We start from the raw sequence: 24,731 nt of genomic DNA, 5'->3' as shown, positions 1-24,731 counted from the left end.
TTTAAAGAATTAAAATATAAAGGCGTTATGACGAACTCCAACAGGAAGTGTCTTCCGATAAGTGTCTTCTGTAAAAAAAATAATAGTAGAATAAAAATAAAATAAGATTCTTCGTACAAACAATTAATAATGACCACGGCAGAGCTTGTTATTTTTGATTCTGCTATTTTATAATCATATTTTAAAATATAACATACAAATGCTTGCAAGGTCTGAAAAAGATTTGACAACCGAGTGTAGATCAATTGTTAAAGATCACTGGTATATTGCAGTCTAGTTCTGACGAAATCATCATTTATATTGTGCTATTCCTTTGCTTCACACGCAAAAGTCACCCAGGCTCTTATAGAGACTTTAAAAACCCAAAATTGTTGGCTTTGGAAATTTTGCCTTCCTATTCCATCTTATCCATCGTTTGCCGGGCAGGTGATTTAGCACTGCTCTTAGCCTAAATAAACATCAAGAGTGACAAGCAAACCACAAAAAAGGCCAGAAGTGAATCATTGAATTGAAAGTTCTTTTGCATGACAATTAAAAACAAAACATATTCTTCTATTAACATGACCACATCAATATGATTCATTAATTTCTTAAAGACTTTATATTGGTGAAAAAACGCTTTACAGAATGGAAAAATCTGTTACCTCTTTAAAAATATTTTATCATGTGTTCTCGGACTGCCTACTACAGTCATATTTATTTCTATTTTGTACACGAAATTTTAAATTGAATTCTCTTCGGGAACATAAAATCCCCAATTTTCTTTGCAGGTGCTGAATATGATAGACAGTTGTCAAATGCCTCGATGACAAGGTATATTACAAACTGTTTCTAAATGTCCACACGAAGGCAGAAAGGAACTCGTGGTTTTATAAATGTTTGGAATTTGGAATCGCTAAAAGAAGCGTTAATCTCCTTAATAACATTGTTAGTTAAATATTCAAAGGGATGTATACATTCAGGTTTGTTAAGCGAAGCAGCATTTGATATTTGCTGTCAGTCTATTCCGTTCGCTTTGGTACTCATCAGACATCGCAAAAACGTCATTAAAATACAACAAGTCATTTCAACTTCAGCATCACAGCGTAAATATATCATAGTTCTAGTAGATGATGAAGATATAGTGTTTCATAAATTCACTTGAATGGAAAAAATAAAGCGCAGAGATGCATTTTCTTTGTTCCACCCGATTGTATCAGCTTATATATAAGTCTTTTTATTTATTTTGATATATAAATCACCTGCTTCAAGTTAGTACACGGAGCTTTTAAACCCATATTGAAAAGTTTCGCTTTATAATTTTGTCTTTTTATGCACCTTAACAAAGTGGGGTTGGAACAGGAGCATCTTTTAAGGCCCGCACTAACGACAAACGCTTGTAGTTTCAATATCGTTGAAGCAATAATATATAAAATATTGAGTGTTTCTTAAAATTTTTCTTCGAACGATTTCTTATGACATTTAATCGTTCGACAAACCTAATTTTTCCGTAGCACCGATATTTAGACATGCATTTTTAAAAGTATTTTATTATTATTATTATTATTATTATCATCATCATCATTATTATTTGAAAGAGTCATCAAGGGATATCAAAGAAAATATGCTAACGGCTTAAAAAATAGTTGTGAAATTTTTGGTGGATAGTGAGCGGACTATATCTTTAGAGCTGGAAAAATAAAACAGAGTGATTCGCTAACGACCGATTTTGTTACATTCCTCAAACGTTAGATTGCATAATCAATTGTATGCGTGTAAAAATATTTTGTCAGTAGGAATCGACCAAATGCGAGTCGACGATTTTTTAGAATTATTGTCGCTTAACGTTAATAAATTAAACTCCTGTGGTTTGCATAAGCTGCAAAGTGTTAAATTGTTAATAAAGAAAGGAAGTTAAAGTTTCTGTCGTCACAACTGCTGATCAATGGCTACCTGTTCAACATGTTTAAATGGAAATGTTATTTCATTTTTAAATAATACTATTAATTCATATTTTATTCAGTTCCCGATGTGCTATAAGAATAAAGTGTCATCCCTTAAGGTCTATTTCATTTTTAAATGGAGCTTTTGTCTATATTTTTTCCATATCAAAGTTTGCGAGTTTGCGCTGGCGCGTTGTCGAAGATCCTAATACGCACCCACGCACCACACTAAATAATTGATTAGCAAAGGTAAACACGCAAGTTTCTCTGCATTTTGTTTTGCATATAACTTGCCGCTTTTAGACAGCGATATTATTCATTTCTGATGACCATGTAAGCCACGCGGGAGGACATCAAACAGTGAGGTTTGAATCTTTTATTTTAGTTGTAGTTTAATTTCGATGATATTACCGCTCTGGTAAGAATTCTTGCTAGCCTAGATGTAGGGAATCATGTTTAGAAACACAATTCAAGTAAGAAAAAGTCTGAAGTTCAGGCTTTTAACTTAAAGGGGGTGAACATGAATTTAACTGAAATTTTAGGAAGTTTAAAGAGGGATTAAAAGGAAAAAAGTTTTCGAACACCACCAAGTTGGTGGACAGCTGTTTGGTACACGTCTACCAAATTTTTACTTCAAATTCTAATTTTGAAACAACATCAAATCTTCAAAATTTCCTATTTCCATAAATTGTACTAATCCTTTGAGAAAAACTATTTATCCCCAAATATACCCAAAACTCACCAAAAAGTTTACAAAACAGCCCAAAACGTAAATATGTGGAATGAGCAGAGAGATTTTTGACTGCTTAGAACGTGAACGAGATATTTGCGTTAAAACTATAACACCAAAAATACGGCCTTCATGTTAATTCCCGCCTTAACTGGGTGATAATTTACCAGTTTCCACAAGTTTTACCAGTTTTCCAAGAAAAAAGGAAACAAATGAAACCTAGTCCGACAGATAACAAGCTAAAGATATACGAAGCTAAACAAAGCAAAACGTAAGCAGAGCGTTGACTTCCAAAGCAATTGTCTTCTGAAGGCGGAAAAAAATATAGAAGGAAAATTAAAATAAGCCAGCATTCAAAAGTTAAGAATTCGGCTTAACGTGAAAATTCAAACAAAAACAATTTCTTACGACCACGTTATGTATTTCCACTTTTATGTAGCCGTTCCACCTTTTTTTTTTTTTTTCAACATTGCATGCAAAAAGCCCGAGAATCTTGAAGTGCACCGAGTGAAGTTTTGAGCGAATTAATGTCTTGTTGTTTGCTATCAAACTTGTTCGGACGAAATTTGCTATAATTGAGCAGACCTAGGTGCGTACGTCATCCCATTTAAGTCACGCGTTGGACTGAAAAGATGCTGATTATAACATTATAACCTGGACATCGGACAAAAGGTGTTTAAGACGGATTCCGCTCAAATTTCGAGCAATAAGTTCAAACATTATTTACTAAAAATCTACTCACAGCACGGTAACTTTTTGAATACTATTTGAAACATCTCACCTTAATACATTTTTCAAGGTAACCCCGCGATTAAAGCTCAAAGCATTCTCGAGAAAGCTAATGTCAAACGTCTTAAAAATGTTTACTGCGTGTGTTATTATGTTTTTCATTAACGGGAAACGTCTCTTTTAATTGAAATATGGATAACTTCAAGTTCAATTTTCTCTCGCGGGGTAGGCTTGAGAGCTCGAATCTCGATAGCTTTTTATTACCTTTATTCAAAATATTGCCATGCTATGAGTAACTTTATTTTTGCTATTATTGCTCGAATGTTCTGCGGAAATCATCTTAATTATTAACTACTTAATAACCGAGAGTGAGGTCGTTACGGGAAAATCTCAAACTGAGGCCTTGCCGTATTGACCGAGCGATAGCGAGGACAATACGGTAGGCCGAGGTTTGAGATTTTCCGGTAACGACCGAACGGTCGAGGTTATTAAGTTGTTTATTATATGGCTCATGAATAAAGGAAAAAAATTATTCGAGCGGAAGTCGTCAATTTACATCCGGCGATGCGCGCGTTTACCGATTCATTCATCGTCTCAAACCCAGGGCAGAACTACCCAGTCAGTGAACTTCACCACTATATCACTTATTCCGTTAAAAACACTCATTTCTTTACCGGAAAAGTGACTGCCACAGCCTCAAAAAGGTATTTTAGTATCGTGGTACCACAAGTTGATGGGGAAGTTTTTCCGACTTTTGTGGCGGAACGTCAACGCGTATAGAAAAGACAGCAAGTGCTTCAAAATTGTCCAAACCAACGGTCTTTCTGTGAAAGAAAATACTAATGCTTCAGAATGCACTGCTCAAAATAAGCTTAACTCGGTCTTCGCATTCGCTTTCGACAACATATCTTCGCCTTCTTCATTCTGGGATTTATGAATGAACTTTTCAAGCCTTGTGAACGTCTGCAGTTACCAGAAACACTGCTACTGACAGAAAAGGCGCCCGATTGTTTACATGCGATGATACTGGAAGCTGATTTACACTTGCTTGTGTAAAAGCGAGGGAATCTATTTGATGAGAACTTTGACGGAGTTCAATACTTCGGTAATTGTTGTGACTAAGATGATAACTTATAAGTTTCTTCGTATATTCTGCTCAGGATGAATGACAGATCTGCCGATGGTGTTTTACACTTAGCGATTTTAGCTTTACTCAAGACTCGGCAAACTTTGAATGTTTTTCACTAGTGCCCGCTAAGGTTACCGGCTGGTAAGTCATCTATATAAATTTTATTAAGGAAGTATCTCTAAACTTTTAGCTACTTATATTCTCTTACTGATTTTAATCGGCTTTCATCGTTTTAATGCGCTTGAATTTTGAGAGTCGGGCTCTTCCTAATTTGCATAATCCGTAATCGGCCCGTGGGCATTACGGCTGCATAATGACCACTCAGATCTCGCTCTTAGCCAATCAGAGCGCGCGTTATATCGGCCACAAGCCAAAGCCATATAATAATAAATATTACTAGCGTTTCTTTTCGCATCCAGTTTAGTCAGTTACACAAGAAAAATCATGTCATTAAGTCTCTCTTGGCCCAAAACTGGGAAATAGACAGCTGAACATTGAGATATAATAATCACGGCACAGGACAAAAGTTCACTAAGCGAAGCAGTAAATGCTTGTTAACATTTTAGATATCAAATTCATTCCATTAACAAAAGAAAGTTACAATTGTCTCATGGTTGCTTTCGCTCCGATCCATATAGCTAAATCACGCGCGTATGCTCGGAAACTCTACAAGTGAAGTGAATTTCTTCTCATATTTACCCCTCACCTCACCCTGTCTTCGCTTAATAGGTCTCTAGGTTGATGCTCGCGTTCCCTATCAAAAAAAGAAAAAATTATATATATATATATATATATATATATATATATATATATATATATATATATATATATATATATATGTTCAATGTTGAAGACTTGTCTAAAACCTTAAATTGGTTTGCTTCCATCAATTAATGGAACTTTGAAAATTTCAACCTCGCTGTATCACGCCCCCTGACTGACAGGTAACCGAGAAATGCTTTTAAAAGCAAACCCCAAAACTGAGCTAAAAACATTGTGGGCTTATGAACACGAAAATTAAAAACAAACACATATTATGTGATCATACGAATACTTAATATGTTCCAAAAACCTTTAAAAACCTGTAGCTTTTAAAATATGTCATCAAGTGCTTGAAAATTTACTGTCACATTTTCGATTTTGAGAGCGACATTTACTAAGGAAATTGAAATCATCAGTCCCTTAATATTTACTTATGTACAGATGTCAACCGCAGGTGATGTTTACGGGCGGAACATTTAGATCTGAGAAATGCCATAATCGTGGCTAACGGTGTTAACGCTACTACTCATAGAAACTTTGATCTTCATCATAACATTTTAATGAAGAGATGTGTAGCGAAGCAGTCAATCAGTATTCTTTTATATTCGATTCCATTTTTTCCGCTTTGCACATGGAAGATAGTTCTAAAAGTATTGAAAATTACGAGTTTATTTCAACTTAACCATAAGCGCATACACTAGGGCTGAAGGCATTTCTACTGCATTTTGCTCTTAAAGGAGAAGGTCACTCCAAAAAACGTACATAACACTTTTTTTTAACGCTAATAGAAACCTTGCACTATGTTTTGCCACTCACCGAAGTTTCAGACTCTAAAGTGCAGGTTTTCCTTATGAAATTCGTCTCCAAAGAAGCCCAAAATTCGAACATCGTTGCCGCCATTTTGAATAGTACTCAGCTGTAAGGCCGCGTTTTCGTGACGTCATTTTGTCCAAATGGCTCCCGACAAGCCTTTTAACTACCACTGTAGGTTATGACTGCTCTTGAGCCAGACATGCTCCAAACTCCGAAATGATAGCATTGAAGGTAGTGAAGTGGATAATCGCTTGGAAAAAAATAGATTTTTCTGACCTTGTGAAGGATGCCAAGTAGGTTGCAGGTTTTTCTCCTTCCCGCCAATTTCGCGTCGGACGGAATGACGTCGCATAAACACGGCCTGGCTGCCAAGACCGTTTCAAAATGGCGGCCTCCGAAGTCGCTTCTTTCGAGACGAATTTCGTCAGGATAGCGGGCACTTCAGAGGCTGAAACTTCGGTGAGTGTAAAAGCTGAATGTTTACTTGCTATGGACGAAGACTAAAAAGTAAGCTTTTTGGAGTGAACTCCTTTAACTTGTAAAATTGTACTCTCACTTCTGGAATTGAAAAGAAAAGAAAAGAAGAAGGGCAAGAAGTTTTCTATCCTTTATTCAAGATATTCAATAAGTTATTCTGTTTTGCTTTTCATTTCACTGAGCATGGGAGAACATGTTTCTTTGCAGACCTCAATCTTTGAAGATACAGTTATTTCTACAAACAGATTTCCACAGCCACCTGTTATGTTGAAGACTTTCACAAGCGTAATAGGTGGGTTTGATTTTGTACGAGAACAACTACTACAAAAATTGATATCAGCGCATGTTATAGGAAGGCCAGAGAGCTCTCTGTAGTTGCCATTCTAATTCGATTATCTGTACGACAAAACGTGCAAGGATTGCATTTTGAACTATATTCACTGATTTTGGTCAAACAAATCGGCGTATAGGGCGATATATCTTCCAAATGTTTGCAAAATGGTACTAGTAAGTCTACCTGTGACTAACCGTCCAACCCAGCTAGTTTGTAGTCGTGTTGTTTTTGATATTCTCATCTGTTTATTAATTTTGTTTTTAAACCATTATCTTCAGGATTACGGTGTACTTCTTGAGCTTAACAGAGTCAGAGCTTGAAAAAATGATATATTTGCAGCGCATTTACATCATAGCTGTGTTTCTGCTGAGTCAGCAGTCGTTCGTTGAATCAGCTGTTGAGGAATGCAGCGGTGAAGCTGAATATTCCATCTCGGGAATGATGCTACGGCGACACATCTTCAAGAAGATCACGGGAGCATCACTCGGTGATGCGTGCCTGCGGGAATGTTATCGCGACGTTAGATGCCAAAGTTTTAATTACGTCATTTCCCGGGGCACGTGTGAATTGAGCAACCGTACCAAGGAAGCCAGACCTGAAGACTTCGTTCCCGACTCTGACAGATATTACTTCAAACGAGACAAGAACAGAGGTAAATTCATGCGACCAAAACATTAAATTCATGAGCTAATATTGTTGATCCACTGGTTTTCAATAGCACACGAGTGTAACTACAATGATGTAAGCAACATACGTAGCCGCCGTAGAGCTTTGTTAGGAAATTGTCCACACTAAAGGCGCTTATTATCAACATTGCACTACATCTGCTAATATCGGCTTATGCTTGTGGTTACTACCTTGCCGAAAACCATCCTTTCATTTCACAATACCAATCTGAATTTTCACACTAAGTTTTAATGAGTTTGATCTTTTATTCCTGGGAGTACTGCTAGAAAAATTGCGTGGGGGTGCGCGGTCCGCTTCCCAAAACCCTCACCCTATTTATGACCAAAATCTGCAATTTTCCCTGCCCTATTCATGATCTGAAAAATGTAACAGCTTATGACCAAAACTTTAACAGTTGGCGCTGCACATGCCTATATACCCAATAAAGGGGAGTACTCCCAGGGCTTTTATTTCACTGTTTGTTTGTTTGTTTGCTTGTTTGTTTTGTTTGTTTTGTTTTGTTTTGTTTTTTTTGTTTTAGTTTTTTGCTTTCACCTTCTGAAACACTCCAAGAAGAATTTCTTGTTGACATCGATTTTGTTGTCTTTCGCCAGTCCGTCTCGGTACCATTCCGGAAATGCCCGCAGAATCTTGCCAAGAAATCAAGGCGAGTGAAGGAGAGTACGCGGTTGACGGCAAGTACTGGCTACATTTTTTTGGGATTGGGAAGATTGCACTTGCTCACTGTGACATGAGGACTGTGGGTAAGTAAGAGTCAAGTAATGCTAATAAGAATAATTATGTACAATTGATTTCTTTTGCCTGTGGCCAATCTGTTTAAGTCCAGTCCTTAAGGTGAGTGACGATAGAGGTTACAAGAACGGCGGTAAAATAACTTAGTTCTCCTAAACGTAAATTTTGCGTACGAGCTAAGTGGCCGATAAGGCCGGAGCCTAACCCGGTCTCTGTAGCATGAAGCAATTAGGAGTATTTCTACACCCCCCTGGATGGGATGCTAGTGCATCACAGGGTTACCCCCAGCATTAAATTCGCTGGTACTCATTTGTACACTTGGGTGGAGAGATGCACTGTGAGAGTAAAGTTTCTTGCTTAAGAACACAACACAATGACCCAAGCAAGGGCTCAAACCTTGACTACTCGATCCGGAGACGAGCGCACTAACCAAGAGGCCACCGCGCCTCCACTAGTTCTCCTAAGCCTGGGCATAGTTATACAGTTATATTATATTACATATCCTTTGGTTCCTTAAATGCTTCTATCTTTTATTAAGTGAGCAAGGCCAGGTGAGGCATGATATACGGAAAAAAATAGTAAATAAATAAACAAAATAAAATGAAATTCGTGAATTGTAGTGTCTGCTCATAATTACGATGCCATTTTATCGTCGTTTTTATTGCTATATTTCAGATGCCAACGAGTGTAATGCTTCCGTTCGGGTATGTGATGTTAATGCCAACTGTCAGAATACTCGTGGATCATATCTTTGCTCTTGTAAAGCTGGATTCACAGGAAATGGAAAAACATGCACAGGTAGGGTCTGCATAATCTAAATAAGCTACACCTAAAGTACGTCTCCTAAAGTACGTCACCAGCTTAAAACCAGCCCAGCTCTCTACCAACCTAGCTACCGATATATGTTGTGTCTGAAAGCAAATAAATGAACTTCGTGGATAAAACGGCCAACCGATAACAAACTGTATTGTTACTACAGACTTAACTTGTTCGATTTGCTTTGAACGCATGCTACATGAATCTTTTAAGAGTTCCGCTCTGGGACGATTAGGTAACCTTGCTCTCAACCTGTCTAGCTTTCTACCCAACCACCCAGCTACAGCGACCTACCCATCCAGCTGCAGCGACTTACCCATTCGGCTGCGGCAACCTACCCACCCAGCTGCAGCGACCAACCTAATAACCTACCTACTCTCCTACAAAACAACTACATTAAAAAAAATTGAAATCAAATCAGATTGGATCTCTTGCCAGTAGTTATTATGTTGTTTTCTTATTTTCTTTGTTGTCAGACATAAACGAGTGTAGTGCTTCAGCTGGAGTCTGTGATGTCAATGCCGACTGCCAGAACACTCTTGGTTCCTATCTTTGTTCCTGCAAAGCTGGATACAGTGGGGATGGGAAAACATGTAAAACAGGTAAAGGTAGATAAATGTACCGTTCTATTGGATTATGGGGTGGCCAGTCATGCACGTTGTCGACACGCCTGAACTACAATCGGCATTTACGGCTGATAGGTCAATCTTTGCTCACGTCAACAAAATAGACCTTTCCTAGATACCGTAATATTTTTCCAACTACAGGTTAAGCCTCGTATTCAGGGTGCAAGCATTTGCCATTTCCTTTTTTATCGTGCAACAACTTCTCACACTAAAATATGCATGGTTAGATGGTGAATATAGTGAAAAAGTACTGGTTTGCATCGCCTTTTCGCTCGTCAAAGTTCAGAGTTTAAACAACTGGGAGCAGTTTAGTTAACTAAAGTTTATTTTAGATGCTCAATAAATTGCAATTTAGATCAACGGGGCAATAAGAATTTCCTTGTGCAAAAAGAAGCTTACCACACCATGTTTATAGGCCAGCACAGAAATTTTTAACTCCGCCTCTGATCTTTCTATAAAATTCGCTTTTATTTTGCCTTTGTCGTGTGTATTATCCTTTCCCACGAAAATATTTAACATTTGCGCCTTCTGCATGTTTCTTCTTACCCGTAGAAAGAATGAAGTGATACCAAACTATAATGCTACGTGTCTTTTAGTATTTTTTTCTCTCCATATTAAACATAATACGACTGCTAAATATTTAAAAATTGAGTAAATGTAGTCATGAGACGAGATATACAAGTCAGTGACAGAAAACGGCACTATTATCGATTACACCTGCTAACTATACATATTTTCATCTGCCATGCACTGCCATGTACTTTATTTATTTATTTATTTATTTATTTATTTATTTATTTAATGTTTAATTTCCTAGCATTCAACGCTGTCTTCACAAGTCTCGGTGCGAGTGGAAGATCTGGACCTATAACACTTGGTAGTTACTACACAGGTCATGATCATGACGGTCAAGTTGCACTGTCCAGCGGTATTCAACAGTGGACTGTGCCGTACACTGGTGATTATCGAATAGAAGCAGTAGGAGCAGCCGGGGGGTATGATACATACACTAATAGTTCTCAGTACCGAGGAAGAGGTGCAAGAATGATTGGAACTTTCAGCCTATTAAAAGGTGAAATCATTCAAATACTGGTTGGTCAAGAAGGAGGAATCAATACGGTTTCTTCTTCCTCTGGAGGTGGTGGCGGAACATTTGTTGTGAAAGGAAGCAACACACCTCTGATAATAGCTGGAGGTGGAGGTGGCGTAGAAACTCCACGCTCAAGACATGCAGGATGTGATGCCAGTACGAGCACGACAGGGAAGTCTGGGTACAGATCATGGTCAGGGGGGAGCAATGGATATGGTGCTCAGACCGCTGATGGTAGTAATTCAGGTGAGTAGAGTATATTTATATAATCATTCAAAATATTATCGCATTTGATTGGTGCTTACTTATAATCGTCATCAACAAATTTTTTTTTGTTATAACACACAGACTCCATGTTGCCGTGCGTTTGTTCAGTAACAGATCAGAGAGGACATCAAAATGTGGTAAGAACATCAGTGACACATTACGCTGTGTCCCGTGTGCCATTTGTTTTTTCTTACCACATTTGACGTCATCTGGGATCAATTTCAATGTTTGTTAATTTGATAACATTCACCTTTATCGCAATAAATTTATTTGAGTTATTTAAGTTACTTGTTTTGGACCTCCTAAACAATGACAAATAAAAATAATGACGATGATTGCAAATTTTCGTGTACATATCTGGACTCCATTTGTAAGGATCTTGAGGCAAAAAATAACACAAGAACAGCTTTGTGAAGGCTCTGTAATTCCGTAGTCCTGAAAAGTCCTACGTACAACAACTGTGTTCGCTATCTCACATCAACACAGGGTAACCAGGCCGCTATCTCACAGTATCGTTACACCATTGGCGAAAGAGAATCTTTCGTCACGTGATGTAGTTGTGTGGTTAGATGTTTAGGAGAATCTTCGTGAGGCCATTGGTTTCATTTTGCTTGTCTGCATGCAACTTAGGGGCGCATAACAAATGGACCCCTTTAAGCGTGTGCTCCAGCTAATAAATAGTAACAGTCATTGTTTACCGCGGTTATTCCGCACACGCATTATAATCGAGCAGTTCCCTTAAGGGCCCATTAACCGATTCATGCGCGCGCTCGCGCACGTTGCTAAAGAGGTGAAATTTCACTTCCGGTTGCTTAGGTCAGCCTGAGCGCGGAAAATAAAAACAACTCAATAACTTCCAAGTTCGCTTACATTTTAGATGTTTTTCTTTGTGTTTTACAAAATACAAAGTAAAAAAAGTACAAGCAAATACAAAATAAGAGAAAGACAGAAAAACAAGAGCAATAGAAAGAGAAAAACTAATCCGTTGGCTTTGTTTGATCTGACCGAGTGCGCTGGCGCACTCGATGATAGGGTAACTTCCAATATATATCGGTCCGGTTTCTTTAAATGCTAAAGGAAACGCGGTTTTTCATGAAATCCAGCCTTTTTCGACGAATTTCGATTTAAGCGAACGTTGGAAACAAAGCTATGCATTCTTTTTTCGAAATCATGCTTTTTTCAGAAATTTACGACCTTTTCAATATTTTGAAATTCTCCCAAAATCTGACCTCTTAGAAATGAAGCAAAATCTATGCATAGCGTAATAAAGATTTAAATTAAAATATTTAACGAGTGAAAAAATTTCGATAAAGTAATTTGCCTGAGAGCCTTTACATTTTTTCAGTATTAGTCACATGACCATGGGCGCAGCCTGATGACGTTATCACTGGTGTTACTGATCATGAAAAAGCTAAAACACATGAAATAACTCTGAACTAACTAAAAATTATGAAGTTATATGAGAATAAATTTTCCTTAGCAACAGCTCGAAAAGATCAGTGAATGGGCCCTCAAGGGCCCATTAACCGATTCATGCGCGCGCTCGCGCGCGTTGCTAAGGGGGTGAAATTTCACTTCCGGTTACTTACGTCAGGCTGAGTGCTTAAAATAATAACAACTCAAAAGCTTGCAAATTCGCTTACATTTTAGATGTTTTTCTTTGTATTTCACAAAATGCAAAGAGGAAAAAGTACAAGCAAAGACAAAATAAGAGAAAGACAGAAAAACAAGAGCAATAGAAAGAAAAAAACTAACTCCGCGTGGCTTTGTCTGACCTACCGAAGTGCGCTGGTAGTGTAAATTGCGCACGCGCTGATAGGGTAACTTTCAATAGATATCGGGTGCACTTCCGGTTTCTTAAAATGCTAAAGGAAACGCGGTTTTTCATTAAATCGAGCCTTTTTTGACGAATTTCGATTAAAGCCAACTTTGGAAACATAGCTAGGCATTCCTTTTTCGAAATCATGCTTGTTTCAGAAAATAACGAACTTTTCAATGTTTTGAAAAGCTCTCAAAATCTGACCTTGTAGAAATGAAACAAAATCGATGCATAGCGTAATGAGGATTTAGGTTAAAATATTAAATCAATGAAAAAAATCCCGATAAAGTAATTTCCCTGGGAGCCTTTGCATTTTTTCTGTATTAGTCACATGACCATGGGCGTGGCCTGATGATGTCATCACTAGTGTTACTGATCAGGAAAAAGCTAAAACACATGAAATAACTCTGAACTAACTAAAAATGAGGAGGTTATATGAGAATAAATTGTCCTTAGCAACGGCTCGGAAAGATCGGTTAATAGGCACATAAGGCTGCCATGTTGTGCTTTACACGTGTTGTTTCCTTGCCCCAGCGAACGATAATGACCTAATCGACCTTTGTAAGCACTACAGATGCCACAGGAGGAATTGAGAATTTCCAATGAACCCCTGCGAACCTTAAGTTACACTTGCCCCGTAAGGGATGTTAACTGTTACTATTGTGACACATTCATTATTTAACATCCCTTCGAGGACTATTTCCGGCAGAAATGTAGCACCATTTTTTCTGAACTTTTTAATAAATCATAAAGCCTTGAATTAAATGCAAAAATGTAATTAAAGTCAGCTTTGAGGCGTGGTAACTTAAACGTAAGGTAAGCAAAGATGAAAGGGAGTAGAAAATGGTTAAAAACGGTGCGCATGTACTGTTTTGAGCATATTTGGTGCTTTAAACTCTGACTTTCTGTTCGCTTTCACGGCAAATAAAATGAAATCGTAAAAAAGGCAAAAATAGGTATTACAACAAAAGAAAAAAAATAGACACGACAACGACCATTACGTTTAGTAACATGGTTTCGTGAATATCGCTTTGACAGCCCTTGAATTAAAGCTTTGACCCTTTATCTGCGGCATCTGATTGGTACAAGTACAATTAACATGAAATCGTCCTGTCCACTGCATTTCCTGAATATGAACAAAAATAGACAAAGACGTTTTTTTCTTTCTTTTAATAACGTGCAGGTATTTGTCGCTGGATCTGCCACATCCGGTTGAAACCAAAAAAAAAATTAACATGTCACTTCGAAAGTAAAATTGATCAGTCACGGTCCGTTGTCTAAAATACATGCTAAGCTTGTATCCTGCTAAACAGGCTAAGGCTAGGTAGTAACAACAAGTTATTTTTGTATTATTTTGTTTAGGTGGTGGTGGTGGCGGATTTTTCTCAAATGGAAGAAGTTCAACACAGTTTGGTGGTAGCATGGGATATGGAGGAGAAGGTGGTAGAGGATTTCGTCAGGGAGGAGTGGGCGGAAAAGCCAAGCTTTACAATGCTGATGGAGGATTTGGTGGTGGTGGTGGTGCTTATGGAGCTGGAGGAGGTGCTGGCGGCGGTGGGGGGTACTCTGGTGGAAGCAGTGGAGATGATGTCAACGACTCCTGTGGGGGAGGGGGAGGATCTTATAACGCTGGAACAAATCAGCAAAATGAATGCTGTTATAAAACAGCTGGCCATGGTCAGGTGACCATAAATTTGTTGTAGAAAATCAAACCACTTCCCACATAACCTTTTTTCGTGCGATATATTCTGGTTGTGCAACCTCGCAGTGAACAGTTGATTTTGTTTTCTTTGGAATAGCGATATTTGTGCCAGAACACTTCTTAATTAAGGGGAAAAGGATAAACAGTTTACTGGGGGTATGGCGTTGAGTGTACTATCGTACAGCTGTCTTTAACGTTTAGTTGAATATAAAGCAACAAGCGTTGAGCTCTTAAGTAGTCAACAAAACCATTGTAGTAATAGTCGTAATAGCCGATAAGACGTCAGGTTACACTGATTGGAAATATATCAGCTTAACATCACAACACCATCTTTTAAAATGGTGATTTCCAATTTAATGGATCCCTGTATGAACAGAGCGACGGAGTAGCGATGGGGTCCCCCCTTGGGCCCTTGCTAGCCAACGTATTCATGTCGTCTATTGAAGAGAAATTAGATGAGATGTTACTCATTAAACAATTACGACCGTGTTTAAATGTACAATCAGACTCAGTTCGCGCTAAAGTCTTTGTCTAACTTATACAAATTAGAAACTCTGAACTCTTAGTTACTCTTGAAACCGCATATTTAATTAGTTTCCCTTGACAATGGCGCCAAGATGTCGCCGAAACGTCGGATTTGTCTATCGTTAGTTTTTGCCTGTATATGTTTATCTAAATCATTGTTGATTAGAATTATCAATTTGACGTTGATAAAGGTAAATCAACCGCCGTAGCGAGTTTCTAGAGATGATGTTTAGAGCGTTGATTCGGCTCTGCCTGACGAAAGGCCAACCTGCCCCACAAACTTGTTAGGATAGTCTATTTACTGTTTAATTATCACCTTCAAGTTTATAAATTTGAAACTGTGTTATTGAAATTTGTCACGCAACTTTGCATGACAACTAAAAGAGAACTACCTCGAGTAAGATGTTGATGCTATTCATTCTTTTTCTAGTGTTAAAAACACTTTAATACTCTCAGGTGGGTTTTCCAAACTCTTTGACTAACTAAAGAATTAACAAGGATAAGTGTAACACGTGTGCATGTGGCTACTGTTCCACCTTCCAGACTTGCACGGGCTGGAAGATAATGTTAACAGGGATAGTTTTAAGATTTCCATAGAGTATAATGCATCCCCTCATCCAGGCACTCTATCAGGTCTCGACTATATATTATAGAGGCCTAAAACAGAGCATAAACAATTAAAGTAATCTCAAAACAGATATAAGAATGTGATCTCAGTCGGGCCACAATCTGCACAGAGCATAAAATTATGTTTCCTTCGTCAGCATTGTAATAAAAAAGAATATATGCGTCTGTCTTCCTATTTATTTGTGGCGAGTGAGGTTGGCAACTCGCGGAAAACTTTTCCCTTGGGGGTGTGCGGCCCTCTTCCCAATTACCAAAACCTTTACCCTTACCCTTGCCCTTACCCGCGAACCTTTCAATCTTTAGTTCAAGAAAAACTTGGCGAATTGGAATGTTTTTGGTATGTGTATGCTTTCATTCGCTTTATTTCTCCGAGAAAGAAGAAGGAATAGAGTTTTGAAACGAATTTAGGTAAGTTTGGAGCTCGAGGGGAGAAAGAAGAAGGTTAGAAAGCTCATTAAATATGTCCGATGCAAATGAGTGTTTCGTTACACGCGCCACTTCCCTGGTGGAGAAGTTTTCCTCGGGAGTTTTCGACAATATTTTGGCGCAGTTCAATTTTCTTTGCCTTAGTTTTGGTTCTGGAAACAAAACAGTGTGGATGAGAATTTTGCGAGTTTCGAGAGAAGAGCGAAAAAACTATAGAGAGCTCATTAAATAAGTTTAAATGTGCCCGTTCGTCTTCAACGTCGATGGAGAAAACTCTGAAGCCTATGTTCGATAGCCCTTAACCTAGTCCTTCATTACTGATAGCAAAGGTACAACGTAACAATAACACAGGGACCGCGAAGGGGGAGGGGCTGGCAGGGCTATTGCCCTACCACTTTTACTGCTGGGATTTGTTTTCTAGAGCTCCAGCTGACATGGATAAAGTATGGATTTTACTACTTAAAAGTAACCTTAAAGTTTGTTTGTATTGGCCAGATTTTTTAGCCCTATCACTTTAAAATGGTCTCCGCGGTCCCTGTAACAACTGTAGAACGTTCTAAAATTTCGATATATTTTCAAAAAAGAAGAAAAAAGAGTGCTACTTCTGGAAATAGTCTACAATTGCCGAAAAAGAAAAAGAATATTTCAAACATAATTATTTAAGCAAACTTACAATGTTGCTACAAGTAAGCTTTCTTATCGGTTCTTGAACTAGTGGAGAGGTTGCTCGCAGGCTATAACTAAAGGGAACTCGTGGTAGTATTATTTAACACGCTTCTTAACTTACATGAGTTTTTGTTTTTAGTTGAGCAGTAGCGGATTCCGATCTTAGAGGCGAAAAATAGCAAGAGGCAACCGATCAGATCGAGCCATGATAGCATGACAACATTCTCGTATTCTGGAGTGCTCCTGTCATTGTTCGATCTGGTATATTAATTTCGTATGTATTTAAAATTGTATCAAACATTCTAGAAACTATCTGTTTCTTTCTTTTTTTTTTTTGAGGGGGTGAGAGAGGGACTTATTTTTGTTTCGTTATGTTTTTTTCTTTTTATTTGAAAAGCTACAGTATCTTTAAACCCTACCTGCTATTATCTTTCTCTCGATAGATTTAGTGCTTCTGTGTGCTAATTGGACATTTTGGTTTAAGCGGTCTGACGCTCAATAAAAATAGGCAGGGCAAAACAGAAGACGTCGCCAGATAGCGACCAATTTTTAAAGACCACTTCAAAAAGTTTGCAAAAGTAACTGCTCTATCCACGTTCATGTCTTACCACGTCTAGTTTTTGTATGCGTTGGACCGTTGAAACCAATATCGCTCAAACGGCGCACATACAAAATGTAAGGGCTAAATCGAAAGGCTAAGAAGACATATCAGATATTAAAGGAAAACCGTGTTGTAGGTTTTAGAGTTTTCATCGAATTTTGGGACCCACGCAATTTCCTACAGAACTCCATACCAATTAAAAACATACTTTAGTAACCTGTGGTAAAGAGCGCTTCAATAATGATTGGTCAAAAAACTTGACTTCACTTGACAAGTTTAGGAGACTCTTAATTTAAGGTGGCTGAACACAGGTTTTGATACCTGTGTTTCATTCACCTTTTTCTCTAAAACCCTTGATCCTTTGGTCGCCAAAAAAGCTGCAAGCAACTTAACACTGTTGACAACACAAACTTTGCTTTTTTTTATATAGTTAGGCTGACGAGGTTTGTGCCATTGCCATGGCAACATGCACAAGTAGAAAACAGGTCTTTAAAATCGGTTTTGTTTATTTGCAGAAAATCTAGTCATTAGATTTTCTTTAAATTTTGCATGCAACAAGCTTGTAACGATACTCACAAGCTAACACTATTTTGATAATAATTTAACAGAGATCTTTACTTTTCCCTTGTTGAAGGTTCGCTGGAATTTCTAGAATTCTTTTTGTTAAATTTTATCTTTTTTCAGTACTCCAGTTACTTATTTCTTAAAGTGCTTTTGGGCCGAAGTTCTTGAAATTCTAATGGGTGGTTCTCGAGAAATAGGCTGGAAAACTATTTCGCATTCGATCGCACTAAATTGACTTAGTACGCATGCGATGCATTTCACTGAGTTCTTTTGGCAACAAAGAAAAAGCTGAGGATTGCTGGGTTCTTTGCATCGCTACCTTCTCTATGATACCTTTGTAATAAAACACTAAAACCACCAATACACTGCGTTCAATTACGAAGAAAAATAGCACGGAGAGTGCGGATATTGAGCAAATAGAATGATCGCTGTATCGACCGCATGTTTGTCTTTTGCAATCCTTGTGCGCTCGCTGAATCGAGTTAGGAAGACCGCGCGCGAAAACTGTGTTCGGTCACCTTAAACTCTGGAGACCATCGTGGCAAATTATGGTAATAAATTAAGTTTGTAAATGCGCAATGAGGATTGTGGCAGAACTAAATAGGATCGAGATCAATCATATTTCGTATTGATGTAGAGTTTACCCTTCACTTATTTTAAGTTTTTAGTTAAATAAAGACGGTCAACCTTATGCTAATAATCATCACGTTGCCGAGTTTGTCTTCAATGAACAAGACGTGAATTAGAAATGTAATTTGTTCTCAATTCTAAATTCTTCACAGATATAAATGTAAGTGAAACATGCTATGCTTTTATTATTGTTTGGAGTTTCTCGCCCAGAAAAGTCCCAGTTTTCTTTCTATTTCCGAAGTCTTGGAAAGCACATTGTACCAGTTCTTGTCCTAACCGGTTTAATGAGCCATATATGTGGTCTATTCCTACACTTCTTATATGTCATAAAAACGTTGCACCGGGTGCTAATAAAATCTCATGAAACTGAAGTGTCGTCAAAAAACAAGTCACATATAAACTTGAATTTAAAATGTGATTTGTTTTCAAGTCTAAATTCTTCACAGGTATAAGTGAAACTTGCAGTGGGCTTATTACTGCATGGATTCTCCAGAAAATGCTGCTTAGTTACGTATGCAAAGAAAACATTTGCTGTGCGTGAACGCATGCTGTTTCCCACTTCGTTGACCTTTGGGTGGGTGTATCGACAGATGCACTCACTTCGTACTGTACGAAAACAGTCAAAAGACACCCTTTTAAAGGTTTCAATTGAACTTTGATGCCATCGTTTTATATCAAATGCTATTTATGAAAACAAACGAGTATAAACACAAGTGTGGGTAGTGCAAGTAGGTTAAGTCTTATGGTTGGCTTCCACCCAACTTGAAAAACCACCTACTTGGTGTACCAGTTCGACTTTATTCTGATATGATTTAATACTGGACTGTAATGAAATAATTATCATGTCATAGATATATAGCTTGTAGGTCTTTCGTATGTCGGGATTTCCTTCTTCTTTGAATTGTTTTCATATGTCTGCCTGTGTGTCCTTTTGGAGACACAGAAAAAGCTACAAGGTCAGGCAGGCTCCTCTAACCCATTTAAAGTTTGTTATTGAAGTTCTATTATATTAGCAGAATAGAACATCTCCGGAAGATTTGTTTAAACACTGCTCAACATTTCCGAACGCATTTATATACGAATGCTTACACAGTCAGGTATTGTAAAGCGCCATGGACAGTTAGTGGAAAATGGCGCTATATAAATGTATATTTATTTATTTATTTTATTTCCGGCATCTAATAGCTCACACATACACACACACACACACACGCACACACGCACACACGCACACACAGAGGATTGCGTGCCATTACAGCGCCGAGCTACAAACTCAATTGAATTTACTTACAGTGGCTTTCCTTGCCATTTAAAGGTAAATAGAGATAAACTTGCGTTAATTAATCGTCGATGGAAGTGTAAAAAGGGCGAAAGGTTGACGATTACCGCTAATTCGTTCAGGAAAATAGATCAACTCGACGGACTCCGCCCGCTGTGGCGGTCCGGATGAGAAAATTCCGCCTGCTCCAGGAACCAATCAGATTGTAGGATTTGTTGAATTCCGTCCGCTCACGAGCTGAGAAAAAGACAAATATATGTTATTGGCCGGCTGGGAGGTCCGTATAGTGAAAAACTGTGACCGAGGTGTCGAAAATGCTGCCCAAGGCCCGAATCCAGGCTAAGCACGCGCATTAAAACCCAGGGGTGGGGAGAGGGGCTCCGTCAAGGCTAGGCTGGGTACATGGCCCAGGGTCTGGCCTATCTGCTGGTGGGTTGTCTGGGGTTCAGCTCTCAAAAGCAGGGAGGAGGGGAGGGTGTCTTGTACTGACACCCTTTGCTTGCTAGACTTTGAGTTTTTAGTGTTAAATAACCTTGTTATTGACTGTGTTTCTGGCTATTTTAGTGCGTTGTTGAACCTTGTTTGAGGGGTCTGTGTTGACATGGCACCCTGCTGGAGTGGTCCATGCAGCGTGCATGCGTCAAGGGCCAATCTCCTAGCCAGGGTGGGGAGGGGGGGTCAGAGGACTTCTGGCCAGTGGGACTGTCTTTGAGTCAATGCGGGCATGTGTTTGCGAACTCGGTCAGATCTTGAGGGCAAAAGGCAGCTGGCAGGGACCCGAAAGGACAAGGTGTTACCGGGGCTGCATGTCTATGCCAAGATTGAGACAATTTGGCGCCCTGAAGCCTTAAGGGCAAAAGGCAGCTGGCACGGACCCGAAAGCACAAGGTGTTACTGGGGCTACATGTCTAGGCCAAGGTTGAGACAATTTGGCATTCTGGAGCCTGTTTGGTCTTGATATCTGAGCGATTTCGCAAAAACATAGCCGCTAGGTTTTCGCCTGGATTCGGGCTGCGCCCGAATCCAGGCTAAGCAGGCGCCTTAAACCCCACGGAGGACTCCGTCAAGGCTAGGCTGGGTACATGGCCCAGGGCCTGGCCTATCTGCTGGTGGGTTGTCTGGGGTCCAGCTGTCAAAAGCAGGGGTTAGGGGCGGGTGTCTTGTACTCACACCCTTTGCTTCCTAGAATTTAATTTGAGTTTTTAGTGTTAAATAACCTTTTTATTGACTGTGTTTCTGGCTATTTTAGTGCCTTGTTGAACCTTGTTTGAGGAGTCTGTGTTGGCATGGCACCCTGCTGGAGTGGTCCCAGTCAAGGGCCAATCTCCTAGCCATGGGGGGTGATCAGAGGACTCTGGCCGGTGGGACTGTCTTTGAGTCAATGCGGGCATGTTTTTGCGAATTCGGTCAGATATACAAAATGTAAAACTTAAAGCGGTTTAGCAGCATTTATCACAGTTCTTACAATTATCTATTGAGTATGATAAGTCTTTACTCTTATTATGCTGACAACGCTTTAACACAGAAGTATTTTGTGCAATGGGGGCTCGTACGAAGCGCGGGCTAAAGGCAGCCATGTTGTGGCAGACAAGACCGATCTTGTGGCAAGAAAAGTCTAAAGACTTCAAAGATCAGTTTATGAAGAGAATGTTGTATTTCAGGTGGCTAAATGAGTTGTAAGTTTTTCTCACGCTTTCTTGTCAAAATCTTGACAAAAAAATCCATCAGCCCGTAGAGTTTCTTCGCAAAACAACACTCCTAATGTGACTCGTTTTTCTCAGAAATCACGTGATTTTGTATACTTTGATGACTCAGTTACCAAATTTGGACAAGGCGTAACGCAAGTCTTTCTTGCGAAATCCATATAAAAATAAGTTTTTGTAAAGTTCAAGGCAATCAAAAAAATTATTTGTGTCACTTTGTTTGTTCTAATTTTTTGTTGTAAATCGTTGATCCAGAAAAGTTTTGTCCAGCGTACTACATACACGTAATAAGGAATATCGGGAACGAAAATGTGATCACGAGGTGACCCAAAAGCGGAATACTGTTGTTCGCTTTGCTCTCGGTTATACAATCTCCCTTGAAATACGTCAACTAACTGCATTGACGCGCTTTATTGGCAGGACCATTCAGTGTACAGTCTTGAAAAGATTCAATGTGGATTCAGTGTTCCCGGAAATTTGGAGTCAGTGTTCCCGGAAGTTCCTTGACTTCACACGATTCTAAAATGACATTTATCAATGACAAATCTTAGTCATTAACCTGCTGGATACCAGGAGAGAACGTCAGAAGGCCAGGGCCCTCGCCCCACCCACTGATTCTACTTATGTCTGTGGCTCTTGTCACTGCATCTGCCGATCACGAATCGGACTCCAAAGCCATCTCAGAAAATGTTTAAGGAAATGTACAATTACTAACACACGCTAAAATTATGGACTAGATTGTCCGATAATGCCAATACAATAATATACAATAATAACCTGCTGGAATACTTGAATTTTCGGGCTTACAACGGAAAAAATTTAGTTGGACGCCTATTGGAAGTGGAACTATGCACAGCAATTGAATGGAAGAAATTTTGAAATGACAATCATAATTACAGGGTAAAAGTTCATTACTGTCCTGTTGGATTGGAACTAGAATCTGGCTTAGGTGGGGGTATAAGTTGACCTATAACACATCTTAAATTGTTTTCACAAAAATCAACTGAAATTTCCTTTAATTGAGGCTGATAGTTAAGAAGTAAAAACAATGTTGTCCCTCACCCAAGCAAGAGTCCACCGTATAAGAAAACAGATATCAACAGCCGATGAAAAAAGCTTTCAAGACTTCCCATTAGTTTGGATTATTTTTTGCTTTGCGTTGCTGGTTGACATATTTGTCTTCACCTGGAAGCCAATACTACGACTTGAGGTGTGTTCACTATTCGCCGAAATAAGCCAGTGGGAATTCCAAAATCAGGAAATCAACAAACTGAAATACAACAACAACAACAGCAACAACAACAAAAACCTTTATTAGCGTGTCTGGGGTATTTAGCATTGCTGCTAATTGGGGACACACACAAAAAAAGAAATTATGAATGTAAAAATGAATAAGTATATATTAAAAAGTTAATAAGTAAATGGCGGAAATGGCGCTTACCACTCAATAGCAGAGCTCCTGCGCGCCGATGGTGCGCGAGGGGAGCCCCATACCTTAGAAAATTTGGTAACCCATCGATCTGAAAAATTTTGGTTGTCGCGTGACTGTCCCTACTTACGTACGTACGTCCGTCCGTCCGTAGGCCAATACCTTGAAAACTAAGAGAGTAGCACCATTACCATAGCTACATCTTTGATTTTGGGCGTCCACGCTATTGTTAATTGACAGCTGTCACAACAAGCTATCCGCTGACCAGTATCACGTGACTATATCGCGGGTTGAGGTTGAGAGCTCATCGAGGTTGCGTGTTTTTTTTAAGTTGACCGCTGACCAGTTACTGGTTTAATTATTGGATTGTGGGCTCAAGTCACGTTATTTCCCTGGGGAGAAGGAAGGAGTACTCGCAATGGGAATATTTCGGCGCAAATTAACCCCTGGCACGTTGTTGACTTTTCTTCTGACATATTCCTTGTACAATCGTCTCTTGGAAAATCCCTGATATATTGCGTACGTAATTTCTACGATCTTGGTTAGGCTTGTTGGGTATAGTTTGTTAAAATTTAACTGGAAAAAATAGCAAAACCACACGCTGAACAATTACATGCTCACAATTGATCAATTTTTGAGTTTCTGATCCAAGAAAAAATATTTCTCTTTTTCCTTTATCTTCAATAGCCCTTTTCACGGTTAATTTTTCTCATTTCCATTACAATGTAATTCAACGTGGATGCGAGGCAATTTCGGGCTAAAATTACAAAATAGCCCGAAATTGCCTCACATACATACTAGATTTTATTGTAATGCAAATGAGCAAAGTTAACCGTGAAAAGGACTATTGTTGCAATCAGAAGCTCCGCTTTTAGGCTTGGTTAAATCTATACATTACAATGCAATTTCCCGTAACTGTTTTCGATTGAGGAGAGTCTGGAAATCGCTAAACCCTGCAAATGATAACAAAAATTTCGCCATTACTCTCTGAACGAAAACAAAAAAGAAGGAGAAGAAAGAGTGCTGCTTCTGGAAGTAGTCTACATTTGCCAAAAAAAAAAAAGCTTCAAACGTAATTATTTAAACAAACTTTCAATGTTGCTACAAGCAAGCTTTCTTATCAGTTCTTGAACTGGTGGAGAGCTTGCTCGCAGGCTATAACTAAAGGGAACTCGTGGTAGTATTATTTAACACGCTTCTTAATCTTACATGAGTTTTTGTTTTTAGTTGATCAGTAGCGGATTCCGATCTTAGATACGAAACTAAGCCCAGAATTTTTATCTCAAAATAGCAAAAGGCAACTGATCAGATGGAGCCATGATAGCATGACAACATTTTCGTATTCTGGAGTGCTCCTGTCATTGTTCGATCTGGTATATTAATTTCGTACGTATTTAAAATTGTTGAAACATTCTAGCCTGCATAGCAAGCGTTCCCGTACGAAGAGCTTTTCCGCATTCTGGCCGCGCGTAAATTGAAGCGAGAGCAAAAAAATCGGCGAAGCAGGGAGTGGTGTTTCGTCGATTTTTTCTCCTCGTACGGGAACGCTTGCTACGCGGGCTACAAACATTCTAAAAACTATTACTGTCTTTTGGGGGGGGGGGAGGGGGGTTATTTTGGTTTCGTTTTGTTTTGTTTTCCTTCTC

At 38.9% G+C, this 24,731-nt stretch overlaps 1 protein-coding gene and 1 long non-coding RNA gene across 2 annotated transcripts in view; both read left to right on the top strand.

Annotated features, from left to right (window-relative positions):
* Nucleotides 1-24,731, top strand: part of LOC149104279 (uncharacterized) — a 117,114-nt gene that overhangs the window by 54,137 nt on the left and 38,246 nt on the right. The gene's annotated exons all lie outside the window — the stretch shown is intronic.
* LOC149104283 (uncharacterized) lies at nt 6,201-15,948 on the top strand. The gene is made up of 6 exons (XM_089271986.1): nt 6,201-7,548; nt 8,177-8,326; nt 8,991-9,113; nt 9,608-9,733; nt 10,575-11,093; nt 14,296-15,948. Exons 1-6 carry the CDS (start codon nt 7,221-7,223, stop codon nt 14,634-14,636), a joined length of 1,587 nt encoding a protein of 528 aa, XP_089128112.1. The 5' UTR covers nt 6,201-7,220; the 3' UTR covers nt 14,637-15,948.

This window comes from Orbicella faveolata, unplaced genomic scaffold (assembly GCF_042242905.1).
Source record: "Orbicella faveolata isolate gen_17 unplaced genomic scaffold, um_ofav_v1 contig_34, whole genome shotgun sequence".
NCBI classification, from domain to species: Eukaryota; Metazoa; Cnidaria; class Anthozoa; order Scleractinia; family Merulinidae; genus Orbicella; species Orbicella faveolata.
The sequence above is the reverse complement of the archived record's forward strand: the minus strand, read 5'-3'. Positions and strand labels throughout refer to the sequence as shown.

Coding starts and splice junctions, on each gene's coding strand:
- LOC149104283 (XM_089271986.1), top strand. CDS start 7,221: ATGATATATTTGCAGCGCATTTACATCATAGCTGTGTTTCTGCTGAGT. Junction 9,114..9,607: donor AAATGGAAAAACATGCACAG/GTAGGGTCTGCA, acceptor CTTTGTTGTCAG/ACATAAACGAGTGTAGTGCT. Junction 11,094..14,295: donor CGCTGATGGTAGTAATTCAG/GTGAGTAGAGTA, acceptor TATTTTGTTTAG/GTGGTGGTGGTGGCGGATTT.